The 16,175-nt window shown below is 32.6% G+C and overlaps 2 protein-coding genes across 3 annotated transcripts; one reads left to right on the top strand and one right to left on the bottom strand.

The window, feature by feature from the left end:
- Positions 1–370: 370 nt before the first annotated feature.
- Positions 371–5,568, bottom strand: LOC132032891 (uncharacterized). Of its 2 annotated transcripts, none has more exons than XM_059422789.1 (7): positions 5,395–5,568; positions 5,208–5,294; positions 4,616–4,716; positions 3,480–3,549; positions 1,190–1,217; positions 971–1,031; positions 371–768 (listed from the first exon to the last, which is right to left on the bottom strand). In XM_059422789.1, the coding sequence occupies exons 1-7, from the start codon at positions 5,395–5,397 to the stop codon at positions 660–662; spliced, it is 459 nt and encodes a 152-aa protein (XP_059278772.1). In that variant the 5' UTR covers positions 5,398–5,568; the 3' UTR covers positions 371–659. The 2 variants fall into 2 exon arrangements, with proteins under 2 accessions (XP_059278772.1, XP_059278697.1); XM_059422714.1 differs by having other exon boundaries at positions 5,208–5,299; positions 5,395–5,567.
- A 1,197-nt stretch (positions 5,569–6,765) lies between these two features.
- LOC132032812 (actin-depolymerizing factor-like) lies at positions 6,766–10,453 on the top strand. The gene is made up of 3 exons (XM_059422599.1): positions 6,766–6,885; positions 8,098–8,363; positions 10,050–10,453. The coding sequence occupies exons 1-3, from the start codon at positions 6,862–6,864 to the stop codon at positions 10,198–10,200; spliced, it is 441 nt and encodes a 146-aa protein (XP_059278582.1). The 5' UTR covers positions 6,766–6,861; the 3' UTR covers positions 10,201–10,453.
- The last annotated feature ends 5,722 nt before the right edge of the window (positions 10,454–16,175 follow it).

The following is a 16,175-nucleotide window of genomic DNA, read 5'->3' as shown; positions in this document are numbered from 1 at the left end:
TGAAGAAAAAGAGATCAATGCTTATATTCTTGTAAATACCATTTTGAAGAAAATTAATCTCTTTACATTGTCATACTGATATCTTGATTCCATCTGCATTAAAGCGACATCATCTATAGATGGAAAAGTCTTTGAGGGTAGGTTATACGGCTGATCCAATGACCTCATTTGTTTCCTGTCTTGCCAGGAACCTGATTTCAGCAACAACTTTTTGGAACGGTGATATGCGAGCTAGCTTGCCCACACCTTGACTATTAGTTGGGAACCTGCTAGCTCTCACCAAAGTATTGGATAACTCAGTCCACTAAGGCATTTCAGCAACACATTTTCAGGCACAAACTAGCACCAAATAAAGAGTTGAAAAACTAAATGAAGCAATCCAGCATCTTATAATAATAATGACGAATTCAAAGAATACAAACAGTTGAAACCCTGTGTTATTTGTCAAATTATATTACTGTACAAATTAAATCAGAGCAACTACTCTGTTTACGGAAGTTCTTGGGCACATCCACAACCACTGCTAAAGCTAATCTAGTGAGCTCGAAACTAATCAACTGCATATATAGTTGTGTAGGATTTTATTTAACCACGTGATGATACAACACTATAGTACAACAAACTACAGCACAAAGTTTTTCAAATAAAGTTAGTAATAGCTATCTCAAGCTTGAATCTGGATCATCGTCATCATCAAGATCCAAGTCGTTTGATATTCGGAACTTCTTTCCATCTCGTGGTCCAGCTCTTCCCTTCTTCGGCTTACCCCTACATTAGTAGTTGGATGAGGTATACTCATAAACATCTTGGAAGAAAAAGAATAAATATAAAGAAGTTGCAGGATTATTTTGAAAAGACAAAAATATTGTATCGTCCATCCTCAATCCAAGTATCTTAGAAAATAATAGGCTTAAACGTTGTAACAATTCTAATAAATGCAAAATATCTCTTCATAAAAAGCAGAACATACTGTCCGTTATTTGCAAAACCTCCAGCCCTCATTCGACCTTGAGTAGGATCTGGTCTTCCATCTGCGAAGAAAAACAAAACAAATGATCTAAAACTTCTCCAGGAACAATGCAATATCGGTTAAAACCTATAAGGTCTATTTAAGTTTGGCTTAGTGATATTCACCAAAAGAAACCTGCAAAAGCTTTATATTAGAGTATATGAAACTAAATAGACTAACCTTCACGTCCAAGTCCAAGCTCTTCCGCCTAAACAGAAATGAATATAACAGCCGCATCAGGCATCTACTAAGACCAAAAGATGTGCTAAGTTTTAAATATACACATGGACAATGTATCAAATCAGTTGAAATTAGAGGTAGAGCAAGATGATTCAACATAAAGATGACAAGATATAATCAGATCTACAAATTTGCAAAAACATGCATGAGATATTTATTTATTAAAAAGAACAATGGCGTCCTGTCAGCACAACTTCAACTTCGAATTGGACTTTCAACCATTTTCCCCTAAAACTGTACGTAAGCAAAGAACATGAAAAACGAAGAAAACTTGTTTTCCAACAGTGAAAAATTAAAGAAGCTCTGACGACATCAGAACAGAAAAATAGGTATTGGGATAACTGCAGGTACTTTATATTGTTCAATGTAGGTGGTATTGCAATTAAATCAATAACATTGATTAGACTCTAGAACTCTAAACCATCTCCAACTGAAAAAGTAATTAATTGCTATCGAAGGCATATGTTAGTATCCATCAATAAACAATCATCAAAATCTGTTGATCCAAGAGGAATGCCCCTAAAGAGTTATCTGAATTCCCCGTCCACCATTCATGCAATAGTATGGAGAGGATTTAAATTCTGGAGAACATTTCGTTACAAAATAAAGCATGAACTTGGGCTGAACAGAAAAAGCAAAAGAGAAAACGGGAACGTGGGTGGCAAGAACTATTTCAATTTCTTGGTCCATTCTTTAGGGGTGCGCGTTGGGGAGTTTTATTTGCATTATGAAAATTTCCGTTTAAATTTTTGGGTTTCGAATCAAAGATATTACAATCCAAATTCAAAATAAATAAGCTCGGTTTGCTTTAACCTTTTAGAGTTCATTTTCAGATTATTCAGTTCGGTTACTTCTGATACCAACTTGTCACGTGTTTCTTCTTCTTCTTCTTCTTACAAAAAAATGAACCTCCAAATAAAGTATTCATGTCATATTGGCTTAATAATTTCTCATTCCCACTACAATCGTATTACATTTTGGTAATTGTAAGTACAAATGCAAACTCTTGATATAAGAAAGGTATTATAAGAAAAAGAAAGAAGAATAAAGTAAAATATAATATGAAAAGAACAATATTTTACCTATTTTAGGACCCATTTGGCCATAAAAAAATTTCATTTTTTTTTTTTTTGGGGAATACTACTTCACTTTATTTGAAAATCAGTGTCTAGCCATGAAAATTTTAAATCCAATTTGAAGTTGTATTTTAAATTTGAAAAACAACTTATAACCTGTTTTCCAACTCACTTTTAACTTTTGAAGCTATATTTAAGGACATTGAAGTATGAACATCATTCTAAATATCCTTTGCAAAAGGTATAACCAAACACAACTCCATCTTCAACTCCGACTCCATAAATTCTAAATAAAATGAAAAATACTTGAAATCTATGGTCAAACGCCTACAAAGTTATCAAAGTTAAACTTGAAAGATGAAATCCTATCCTTACATGGGCAAATGTCCTTTCTTGAAGATTTAATATATGTTGGGGTTGGGATTGGGCTAATGTCTTATGAGTATGCTTGGTTTTGTAGATAAGGGGCTAATGTCTTATGAGTATGCTTGGCTTTGTAGTTAAGGCCTAAGGGCCAAATATAAGGTATACAAAATTCAGATTTTCGAATATCCAAAAAGTTTTCATCCCAAATCCATAATCTTAAAAAATAAGATCCAAAAACCGAACAGTAATCCGAAAAACCGAACCAAACTGAAAAACTCCAACTTCAGTTTGGGCCAAACTATGCCCACCCCTACTTTTCTGGGCACCCTGTTCCCACCTCTAAAGCAAAATTTTCTTGCTTCGCCTTTGCGTATTTTGATGTATCAATACTTCAAAAATCTATTCATAACATAGCTAATGCGATGAATATTATTATCGTCAACCTAACAGTACACAAATTATCGAACTTAAGGCTTACCTTAAAGTTTACCTTAAATGCATGGTTTAAAGAAATTGTAAACAAAATCATGATATGAGATTCAGCATTATCTTTTATCTTTATTCTTTCTGAGTTTTCTTTTTAGAGGGTATGGGACAGAATGTTTTGCAGGACTTGTTACTACCAAACGCTTTAGGAGGATAAGCAATGCAAAACACGGTTGAACACTATTTTAGACAAATTGCAACATCATAAGCATCAAGAGTAAAGAACTTACCAAATATCAGAAATAAACAGAACAAGTAAAAGAGTCATAAAAACAAAAGCTCTAGAGAGCTCAAATACATACCGCTGGTGAAGTGACTGAAGATAACGAGAATAACCTGTCTTCAAGCTGAAATTTTCTTGACCTTTTGAGGCTGCCAAATGACATAAAAGTGAAATTCTTACAAGCAGAATCCTTGGAAAATGTCTTATAGACTAGATTATGAAACAAACTATCACTTCCAGGAAAGGAAACAAAGTTCTAATTCCTGAAAAAGCAAAGTCAAATACTGGTCACAGATCCAATTAAATCAGCCCAAATATTTCGGTAACATGAATGCATGAACCTAAATAATGCACCAATCCTATTCACAAAATTCAATTACAGTATAGATTTGGATCAAAATTTGAAATAAAAATACTCAGATTTTAGATCTAGTTAAGATATTAGTCAGGTCATTAAAAGTTTGTTTACTCAGGATAGTGCGTGCCGTGTTCCGTGTCCGGACGAAGTTTAAGGGTTATCAGAAACCTTAAATTTACCAGAGAGATGAATAGTAAAGAGTCATGGAACCAGTAAATTACTTAAGTCATGTTTGAAACTTTTTTTTTTTTTTTTTTTTTTGTAACGTTAGATGCAGAAACTGGCCCTTTTTTCTTATGGTCATTTTTTCACCTAGCCAAGAAATAATGGGTTTTGTGAGGGCACATCTACTTGTTGATCTATGCTCTACCAACCCCGTACATTCAGAACAAGGATATTCCTATCTAGATTATTTCCATTATAGGACCTCAGCACTGATTTCCGTTGTCATCATTATCTCAATACCAGGTGGAAATTAAGCAGTTATTGAAATAAGAGCCCAATGATCATAAAAGAAGAAACTAATATATACACTAAGTCAATGTAACAAACTGCTGATTCATACAACAAAGTTTCCATGACCAATTCTATCAAGCTATCATAACCTTATGGGTTGCCGACGAACCTTAATAACCATCTACACGACTAACATTATTCTGGAAGCCGATTCTTACCTTTCATCAATCAAGGATATGAGATATTAAAACTTTAACAATTGAGGATACTAAGCGGCACATGAGCAAATTTTGGTGAAAAAATGAGACGCTTTGCAACAAAAAGTAATCATTCACAATAACCATCAGTTCTGTTTTTAAACTACCAGAACTTGAGCAGATAAACATTGGAAAGGTGTGTACTTTGCATTCTTATTCGATGTTGATAGAAAGCTTTCGAAGCCTTTTAACGCATTCCCAAAGGTGCCCGTTTCTTGCAAATAACTCGTCTCTAGCTCAAAAACCTACATAAAACCGATACAAATATTTTAGCTTCCTATTTGAACAACAAAAAGGAATAATGCCAATAAGCAACAATTTCTCATAACTCATGACACAAGCTGCAAATACTCGAAATTACAGCAAAAGCTTAGTACCACAAGATATCAAACCACACATACAATTTTTCTAGAAAATTCAGTAAAGCAGCACTAAGAGGGTGTTTGGATTGACTTTTCAAAAAGCTTATAAGTTCAAAGCTAAAAGCCATAACTTCACCCAACTTTTCGTTTTTAGCTTATTTTTGTACTTTTTTTGGCCTAAAAGTAACTGCTTAACAACACTTTTTATCTTCCCAAACACCAAAAAACACATAAAAGCACTTAAAATAAGCCAATCCAAACACCCTCTTAAATATACTAATATCCAACTAGAGAGCTTCTTAAAAGAAACAAAAAAAAAGAACTTCATAATATGAAAACAATTAAAGAATTGAATAAAGATAGAGTCTTTTTACTTGTTTTTCAACATTTCTTAGTTCTTCTTGAAGCTTTTCTCTTTTGTTCAACAGGGTTGCAAGAACAGCCTTAGGATTTGAACCTCTCTGCCCTAATGAAAATAATTCCAAATTAAAAAAAAAAAAAAAAAAAAAAAATCCCCAATTTTGATAAGGAAAATTGAAATTAGGGTTTCAACGGGTTTACCATGGGGCTCCATTTTCGCGGCAATAATTTGAAGATAAGCTGCAATTTAAAAATTTAGCAGCTACAAGGATGACTTTATCAGTGAAATTCTTGAGTGTTACAAGAAAAATGTAACTTATCTTTAATCATCAACTAAAAAAACTGATAATTGAAATGGGCCTTAGAGAAGTAGTTGGGCCGATTCAATCTTTACGAACAAGAAAATAATGTTTTGATGTCCAAAAAGCTTCTATTTGGGGGTCATTTGAACTTTTGTTCCTATTTTGTGCTGGTCTTTAATTATTGTGCCCTAAGACAAATAAATTTTTTATGGGGCATAAATTTATATTTTCGTATCTTATCCCATAAATTATGTCGGATTTTTTAAAACGATTATGTCCCGTTAGACATAAATTCGATTTTAAAGGATAAAAATTATAAACAAGCCATTTGAGGGAAACCGTGCAATTTCTTCAAATGAAAAATATAAAGAGCCTGGGTGTTTATGGGCCTATTGGATTTTGATTATGAGACCGTCGCTGATATTTACGGTCGGTCAAATTTATTATTTACTTTTCTAATTGATATACATAAATTATACACTATTATTTTGTAGCATACTATACAAACAAAAGTTTTTAGAAAACTACTACGAGCCCATTTGAATTGTTAATTAAAAGTAGTTGATACATATCAAGAGCTGAAAAAAATATTTACGTATTGAAATTAATTTTGTAAATAAATAGTCACATGTTTGTATGTGAAAATTGAAGCGTTTTGTGTGCCTAGTAAAAAAAATATTGATAGACACTTTTCTATAAAATTGATTGTAATATCTTTAAAATTATTTACAAAGAATATAAATTTAAAAAGATTTTATATTAAAAATGATGAACGACTGAGATACAATATAATAAACGGATAATAAAAATTATGTCTTGGAAAGAGTATTTCGAAGGTTATAAAAGGTATCGGGATAAATCAAATTGCAATCACTTAACATGATCAACTTATAACTTTTGATTAATTTTGACTAATAATTTTTGTGTATTTGAAACACCCTTTATGTCACTGTTTAATGAGTATGACGTATTTTTTTTTGTGAAAATTTCAGAAATATACAAGTTGATCACTTATATTATAAAAAAATAGTCCAAAATTTACATTATAAAAAATTACCCAAAATATACAAATATATACAGATACATATAAACATATAAAGATATTTATACCAATATATATAAACATATACAAAGTGAGAGAGAGAGAGAGAGAGGGTGTGAGAGAGAGAAAAGTTTGGATATTTTTTGTAAGAATTAAAAAAACGGGTCAATTTTGATAATATTATTGCCCCAATAATTTTCTCATTTTTTTTTCCCCCCCCCCCCCCCCACAAAATAGTACTAAGTCGTTTCTTTTTCCTTGAGCGGCTGCTTTTGATTTTTACTTCAATTTCTATAGTCTCTCTTGGGTCTGATCACTTTAACCATGTCTTTCAGAATCAGAGGAGGGGTAATCTTCTTTGATAGATCTGATTTTCCTTTGCATTACTTATCTGTTTGACATAGCTTGGTTGTTTCTGAATTATTGTTTTTAGTACAAAATTGCTTAATTTGATCTCTGTTTTGGATTGTTGTGTGTAGATGAAGTTGAATTTGCAAAGATCTTAGTAAAATTAGAACTGATTCACATACTTGTGTTGATTGTCCTAAGAGTTAATTGAATTCACATTGCATCTGTTTTTTTAGTTTAATTAGACTTAAATTAAGTTAAGTTTTGCCCCTTATCTTATTTTTCGTTGATCTGTGTTTAATTAAATTTCTCAGATCCTATTCCTTTTTGAATTTTCCGGTTTATTGAAAGTTACGATTTTTTTTTCTTCAAGTTAAGCATGAATCATACGAGTGAATAAACAAACTTAATGGTAATGTCTGTTGAGAAAAGAAAATAAAGCATCATATATTTCTGGGGTTATTTCTTTTTTAGCATGATCTGTTTTTAGTCATGAATCCCATAATATTATTGCTAAGGGATTCGAGAAAAAAAAAACAGATGGTGGTAATGTTTGAATAGTTGTCATTGTGGTTTCACACAAAATTGTAGCTTTATCACAAATAATTTGAAGTTGAGCAACTATTTGTGATTCAAGTTTTTAGAAAGTTGAGCAAACTTGTTTTATTGAGGTTTTTGCCTTTTGTTTTGGTGGGGTTTACGAGAGGGTGTGATTAGAGATCTATTTAGTCACAACAAACTATGTTGCTCAGACTCTTTAAAATGCCGAAGGGTGTGTGTTGGATCCTCCAAAAGTAGTGCATTTTTGGAGGATCAGACACGGTTGGGACAACATTTTTGGAGAGTTTGAGCAGCATAGGCCACAGGAGTTGGTGTTGGATGTGCATATTTCATGATGGGATCTGGTGGATTCCTTCATATTTAGGAACTTCATTCTTTGATTTTCTTCAGTTGAATTCTGGAGGGATTTGATGAAAAGAAATTCAGTCAAACTATATTTCTATTTTCATCATTCTGACGGTCCAACCAGACAAGCTACTGACTCGTACAAGCTTTTACTAGCAGCACTTTTTGTTAGTATTTGCTTGATTATACTATCATTTGCATGTGGGAAAGTTGAGTCTGGTGTTTGAGAATACTGTATAATAATTGTTCTATCATGTCTGTGGTTCACTTTAGAGCAATTTTTTTGAATATCTGTTATGCTTGTAGGCAAATGCATCCTCTGGCATGGGGGTTGCTGAACAAAGCAAAGCTACTTATATGGAACTGCAAAGGAAGAAGGTGCATCGATATGTGATATTTAAGATTGATGAGAAGAAAAATGAGGTTGTGGTTGAGAAAACTGGAGGTCCAGCTGAGAGCTATAATGATTTCACTGAAGCTCTTCCTGAGAATGACTGCCGATATGCAGTATATGATTACGACTTCGTGACATCTGATAACTGCCAAAAGAGCAAGATTTTCTTCTTTGCCTGGTAAGTTATAGTTTCAGCCAGAACTTGCAGAACTGGATTTTTATCAAAGACAGGTGTCTACCTTATATTGGAAATTGTACTAGTTTTAGACTCTTTTCATCTGTTTATACTGTCCTCTGTGAATGTTGCTACACTGTTCAAATGTCTAAAATAGGGAATTAAATCCTTTTCTTATTTCAGTCCCCATCACCCTCCTTTAAAAAGGAGGTAAAGAAGAGAAAAGACAGTGGGGTGTGTCGGGTTTCTGTTTTATCATAACTTCAGTCTATATGTGCAAGGGGCATTCTGCTCTCATTTGTGAATGTTGGTTCTAATTTATCTAAGATGCTGTCAAGTCACATTAATGATTTTCACATAGCAGGCACCTTTGAATTTACTAAGTATCAAGCATTTGTGTCAAACCAATTGAGTGAGTGATTCGAGAACGATATAGAAAAGTTGATTTTAATAGTCTTTCTCCTTCATGGAATATAGCTAGCCCATGATGATGTGAATTGCAATTATGATGGTGGCATTGTTAAGAGAGAGACTGTGATGGCTGAAGCAGTCGAGTTAACTGTAGGGAGAGCAAGAGGTTGGTAGACTGTTTGTGTTATTGTGTATGTGGCTTATGTTTGTAAGAACAAGGGTGTTTCTGGAAAGGGAGTTCTATAGCTATAGCGGTCAGATACTTGAGGTACCTGCAAAGTGAACGTCTCTTGAGAAAATGTTCTAGTACTGAGAATGTATGTTGCTCTGACTCTTTGGATATGTCGACGGGTCCGTGTTGGTTTCTCCAAAAGTAGTGCATTTTTGAAGAATCCGACATGGGTGCAACATCATTTTTGGAGAGTCCAAGTAACATAACTGAGAATAGCCATATGAGTAAGACTAGCATGCATATATTGCGAAAAGGTGGAAAACTGACCAGCAAAGGGATAGTTGATGTGTACGAGGAACCATATCTTTTGTAGAGAATACAAGGAATCATTGTAAGACAATTGTCTTTCAGAGCTTAATTAGGTATGTATCGCTTTCTCCAATCGGACTCTAAGACCCTGCAGATTATATAGAAGTTTAGGAGGGTGAAGAAAGCTCCCATGTAATGGTGAAGAGTGTAGAAAAGTGTGTTAATTTTGAAGGATAAGTGTGTACAGAAGTTCTTGTGACAAGGTCTGTAGATATAGGGAAATTATCCTTTGCCTTTGAGGCATTGCAGCTGGAGTACATTTCCTCGCGTAGAAGGGATTATTTATCTGGCTAATTTTGGATATTCATTTGAGTATTGGCACGTGTCTAAGGATTGTTTTTATGTTGGTTTTTAATTAGCCCAAGTTCCATTGGAACCTACTAGAAGAAGTGTTTTATCTAAAAGGGATTTTTGTCTTACTGCAAAGTCCTTTAGTTCTTTTAGTTTCTTGTCTGTTGTGTACTCATAAATGTCACAATATATCCTTCTGAATACATGAGATTCCACCCTTCCTAGATCCTAGAAGAAGTGTTGTATCTAAAAGGGATTGTTATCTAATTGCAAAGTCCTTGGACCTTTTCTCCTGGAAAAACTAAAACAGAACAAGAAACATAGTAGAGATGAAGGGAAGTCTTCAGTAGGAAAATGTTGTCAAATTATGTATTTTTACTTTGGGTAACCATTTCATTAGTATGTTATTTTATGAAAGAGGTGCTACACTAATCCATCTCTTTCAGGTCTCCTTCTGTTTCCCGCATCCGATCAAAGATGCTGTACGCCACATCTAAGGACAGGTTCAGGAGGGAGCTGGAAGGCATACACTATGAGATTCAGGCTACTGACCCTACTGAAGTAGAGCTTGAAGTGCTCAAAGAACGCGCGTACTGATTGAAACTTCCTAACATGAAACAGCCATTCATAATATTTCTGTCTAATTGCATGTTTAAAGGCTCTATGACTTAAATAACTCGGCATTGGGTTGCTGATTACCGGACTCATGATAATGATGCCATGTTTTCTGGTTATGGGTTCGCTCATTCTCATGATGCTTCCCTGCCGATAATTGGATATGATTATGTATGTGGATAATTGGAGTATCGACTATAGTATGTCTAAGCAATGAATGTTATGCGTTACTCTATTAGTGTCTGGTCGATCAGTGTTTGTTGCTTTTCATCTGATAATTAACATAATTAGCTTGTTAGTTGAAACTACAGTGCTTTTTGGTCGCAATGCAAATATTGTACCAGGAATATTCACCATAAATTGACTGTTTTTATGTTGGTCCAATACAATACAATACAGTCCTTTTATCCAGACTTCGGATCAATTATGTTTTACAAAGCACAGGTGATGATGATCCACCGATTGATACATCTGTAATGTATCAATGTCAATGTAATGGGCAATGGTCACATAGAAATAGACATAGCTCGTTTTACATGCCCAAGATTGATTCAACTTTATGACTTTTTACACCAATAATGCAAAAGTTAAACAATACTAATAACTTTGCGTGTGTGAGCTTGCTCTCTTGTGAGGTTTAAGTTCAAATAATGTATGGAGGATATATTATATGGACGGTCAATATAAAGTTAAATCAATTAATTTATGATAACGTCTCATTAATATTAAATAAACGATGAGGTGAGCTTGCTAATATTCAGGCTTCCCAATTGAATAAGAAAAGAACTGGTAATATTACGTGCAACATGTCTGAAAAATAATTGTGTAACGATGAGTACAGTATTTTTTTTCTCTAAACAGAAAACTGTCGGCTAGTTTGCGTATATATGCGACCTGACATGGCTTTGATGAAAATATTCTAAATTGATGGGCCTAAATAACTAACTTCCAAAAGAAAATTATGATAGCATTTGACTTTCAATTTCCGATGTGTAAATAGTTCAATCTTATCTACTTGTTTATTTTTGTTTTCCACATACGAGTAGGGCTGGGCATAAATATCAAAAATTGAAAAATCATATCGAACCAAACTTCAAGAAACCAAAATCGAAAGAACCGAATCGAACTAGTTTGGTTCGGTGTTTGGTGTTCACCTTCAAAAAACCAAAACTGAAATATCCGAACCGAACTTTGATGAAACCGAACCGAAGAACCGAAATTTATACATTACCCAAAAAAATTAAAATAGTCCAGACCCATTAAGTTTAAGCCCAAAAAAAACCCAATTGTAATAAGCTCTCTTTTGCTTTTGTATCCCTAATTTTCCACTTCAGTTGAGAAAATCAAATATCCTTAACAAAGAAAAGTGACTAAGATGTGTCTTTAGGATTAATGTATATCCTTTATGTGTTTTCTTAATTATTCTTACTGTATGTATATTGTTCTAGTAATCCTATATTATGATTATGATTTTCTGTTCTTGTGTATCTTGTTTGTTTGATTTTGATTTTAATTTGTTAGTTTTATGTTTTGTTACTTTTGAGAATATGAATTAGTGTAAATGGAATCGCTTCTAATATCATATCAAAAAAATCGAATTGAAAAAACCGAAATCGAACCGAACCAAACTTCAAAAAATCGAAACCGAAAGAACCGAACCGAATTAGTTTGGTTCGGTGTTCGGTGTCTACCTTCAAAAAATTGAAATCAAAATAGTCAAATCGAAGTTTGATAAAATCGAACCGAAGACGCCCACCCCTACATAAGAGTAGGGCAGGGCATAATTACCGAAAATCGAAAAATCGAACCGAACCGAATCGAAACTTCAACAAACCGAACCGAACTGAACTAGTTTGGTTCGGTGTTTGGTGTCCATCATCAAAAAATCGAAACCGAAATAGCCGAACCGAAGTTTGATCAAACCGAACCGAAAAATCAAACGCGCACCGAAATTTAATACATTACCCAAAAAAATTAAAATAGTCCAGGCCCATTAAGTTTAAAGTAAAAAAACACAATTGTAATAAGTCATCTTTTGCATTTGTATCCCTAATTTTTCACTTCAATTGAAAAAATCAAATATCCTTCATAAAGAAAGGTAACTAGGATGTCTCTTTAGGATTAATGTATGTCCTTTATGTGTTTTCTTAATTATTCTTACGGTATGTATATAACACCTAGTAATTCTATGTTATGATTATAGTTTTCTGTTCTTGTGTATCCTATTTGTTTGATTTTGATTTCAATTTATCAGTTTTATGTTTTATTGCTTTTGAGAATATGAATTAGTGTCAATGGAATCACTTCTAATATTATATTAAAAAAACCGAATTGAAAAAATCGAAACCGAACCGAACTTTAAAAAACCAAAATCGAAAGAATCGAACCGAAATAGTTTGGTTCGGTGTTTGGTGTCCACCTTCAAAAAACCGAACCCGAAATAGCCAAATCGAAGTTTGATAAAACCGAACCGAAAAATCGAACGCCCACCCCTACATAAGAGCGAGCTCTATAGGGGAAAAATGCGGTAGTCTCCACTCCTCAGAACATGTCTAGCAGTAAATTGGATGAAAAATATTTTCAATCGTAACCTTTACGCACACATCAGAACGTTGTCATCATTTAGAGCCTGTTTGGATGAGCTTAAAATAAGCAGCTTGTAAGCTAAAAACAGCTTATAAATCAAAAAAAAAAAAAAAAAATTGGGGTAGGCTAATTTATTTTTTTTGGCTTATAAGCTATCAACTTATAAGATGCTTTAAATAAGCTAAGCCAAACGGGTTTAATTATTTTTATAAGCTTATTTTATGCACAAAATGACTTTAAGCTGACCAATAAAATGCTCAAAAAAGCTAAAAATAGCTTATAAGCAACTTATAAACCAATCCAAACCGGCTCTTAGAATAAGTATGATTTGACAAAAAACATAATTAAGGAAGGATGTCATAGTACAATTATTGCGTAAAAAAGTCATTGCACGAAAGCAAAAGAATTGACTTTCAAGCGGTAAGGGCTCGTTTGGTACGCGAACTGAATTATCTTGAAATTATAATTTTGGGACTAATTTATCTCATCTGAGAGGGGGGATAAAATAATCTCAAGGTTAATGGGATAAGGTAGGATATCCACCATTAAGTTTGGGCTTCATTTTATATTCTGTTTGGTAGAAGGTATAAATTAATCCCGGGATAAATTTATACCTTCTATCAAACATGGTATAAAATTAATTCCAAAATTAGTGATGGGATATCCCACCTTATACCATGTACCAAACGACCCCTTAGTACTATAGTCCTGGGTCAATAATCCCTGAACTAATTTATCCCACTTGAGAGATGAGATAAAATAATACCAAGCTAGATGAGATAAGATGGGTTATTCTAGACTAAGTTTGGGATAAGCTTTATACCTTGTTTGGTTGACACTGGATAAATCTATACCTTCAACCAAATAATGTATAAATTTTATCCCGAGATATCCTAGCTTATCCCGTGTACCAAACGACCGCTTACAAGATTTAGTATTAGCGTACTTAAAATAAATAAAAAATGTCCCAAAGTTCTATTATAAATTTATCATGATATTTGATTGGTACTCGAGTAAAACCTAGAATAAAGCCTGCACGTAACTTTAAAAGAGGACTTAAACATGTTAGAAGTATTTTATAGGTTACATATACTCATTCCAGAGGATAATACACGAAGTAATGTTTCACATACATTTTTTTATAATATAGTGCAGATATTCACGCATATATAATATTTTTATTTGATAGGAAAGATGAACATGAGACTCAAATATGTACAAGAATCTCATGTCGTAGCAAGCAAAAATGCAGAGTTTTTTAGATTCTCTCATACATCTACTTTCTAAGTATGAAATGAAATTATATTTCTACAATATTAGAAGAGTGGGTTTGGTCGTCAACCACCCACTCTTCTAATATAGTTAAAATAAAAATAAAAATTTTAAAGTGGGGCCCACTCTTCTACAATAGTAAAAAAATTAAGGTGGGGTCCACGTGAACAATTAGGAGATAATTGCAAAAAAATAAAATAAGGTAGGGTTCACGTGAAGAAGTAGGAGACAATTACAAAAAAAAAAATATTTAAATAATGATAATAAGTTCAGAAAATAGTAAAGGTACGCTTAGAGAAAATTTAAAGAAGAGAAATTCATGAAAAAAGAAATAACGATTTAAATTGAACACAAAAATCGCTAAAGAAGTCATAAAACCAAAAGATTTAAAACTTATACCTTTGGATATAAGTTTAGACACATACGTCTCACACAAATAATAAGGAATAACATCAAGAAAACTAAATATAAACGGTCAAAAAGCGTATACACATATTCTCTTAAAATGATGAAATTGGTCTATACTTAAAAATTTAAGACTACAACAGATGCTAACACATGAAAACGCTTTTCAGTGTTATTGAGTAGAAAGATATGATGACATAAAACTCGGTAGGAAAAGGTGTATTTCAAATCTTTCAATTGGAGAACCAAACCAGGAAAGTCATATATGGGAGAAGCGGATTAAGAAAAATAATTTATTGATATTTTCAATTAATTGAATTATAATACTTTCTATAATAAAAATCCATAATTATATTACTAAAAGGTACTCTCTTTATCTAATTTATGTGACATAGTTTAACTAGGTACGAAGTTTAAAAAAGAAGGGAAAAATCTTTGAAACTTGTGATCTAAAATAAGTCATAGATATTTATGTGGATTTAAATTATTTCATTAAAGGTAAAAGAGGAAGTTTCAAGTTAAATGATTTCTAAACATAAAAATATATCATTCTTTTTAAGACAGACTAAAAAAAAAATGTGATACTATTTTTTGTGTTGAACCCGTGCTAGCACGAACTTTCATCATCTAGTTATAACTATATAGAAAGATGGGTTTAGATAGGATCGTCGATCAAGGGCAAATCTGTAATTTTGCTCAATTATAAAAGTGCTTAATGAAAAGTAAGAACCAACCATATACTCCTATAAAATAAATATTGTGTCCTTGGACGTTGAACCCATAATCCCCTACCTGCAACTCTCCAGTAAAATTTACATTGGGTCCCACATAGACAAATGGAGACATGGGTCCCATATTATTAGCTTATTTACTTTTAACTAATCTCAGCCTCCTTTCTTGCTTGTACCGAAATAATTTTGCTGTCCGTTAAAATTTTAGTCAATACCTCCGACATTAATTAATTTTGTAAATCATATTTATTTATTTATATTTATACTATTATAGAAGCATGGGTTTGAGAATCAAAATCGTCCACCAAGAGTAGTATTGTAATTTCACAGCCAACATTAAAGCATTTCCTTTGATTCTTCCATGGGCTCCAATTCTCATTCAATCTCTTTAATTATCTTCAATATATTTTGTTGCGCTCATTTACATATGTATGGTACTGCAAATGCATTCATTTCAAATAGCATGTAATAATTATCAGCTAACCACATGTCACTTTTTACACTTTTACTTTTCACTCTTTTATTTATGCTCACATAATTTCACTTCTTCATTTCATCTGTAAACTCTTTAATACTTCTATAGTCAATGGCATGAATATACACTATTATATTTAGTTGGGCATTTTATATACTCTTTTGGTTTCAATTTATATGACACGGTTTTTTGTAGTTAATTAAAAAAATTGACATCTTTTTATATTTCGTAACAATTTAACTTCAAACGTTCCATTTCATCCTTAATGAAATGATTTACAACCACATAAATTTTTATAACTTATTCTAGATCACAAATTTCAAAAGTATTTTTTTATTTTTTAAAATTTCGTGTCCAGTCAAACACCATCATATAAATTGTGATGGAAGAATTAATATATTGTGGCATATTTTCTTAAATATCCAAACAAAGCTTTAGTAATTAATTTCACTGGCTTTATTAACTAAATCGAACGTTCATATGTGCCT

The sequence above is a fragment of the Lycium ferocissimum genome, chromosome 1 (genome assembly GCF_029784015.1).
Source record: "Lycium ferocissimum isolate CSIRO_LF1 chromosome 1, AGI_CSIRO_Lferr_CH_V1, whole genome shotgun sequence".
NCBI classification, from domain to species: Eukaryota; Viridiplantae; Streptophyta; class Magnoliopsida; order Solanales; family Solanaceae; genus Lycium; species Lycium ferocissimum.
Note: the sequence above shows the minus strand (reverse complement) of the source record. Positions and strands in the feature narration are given on the sequence as shown.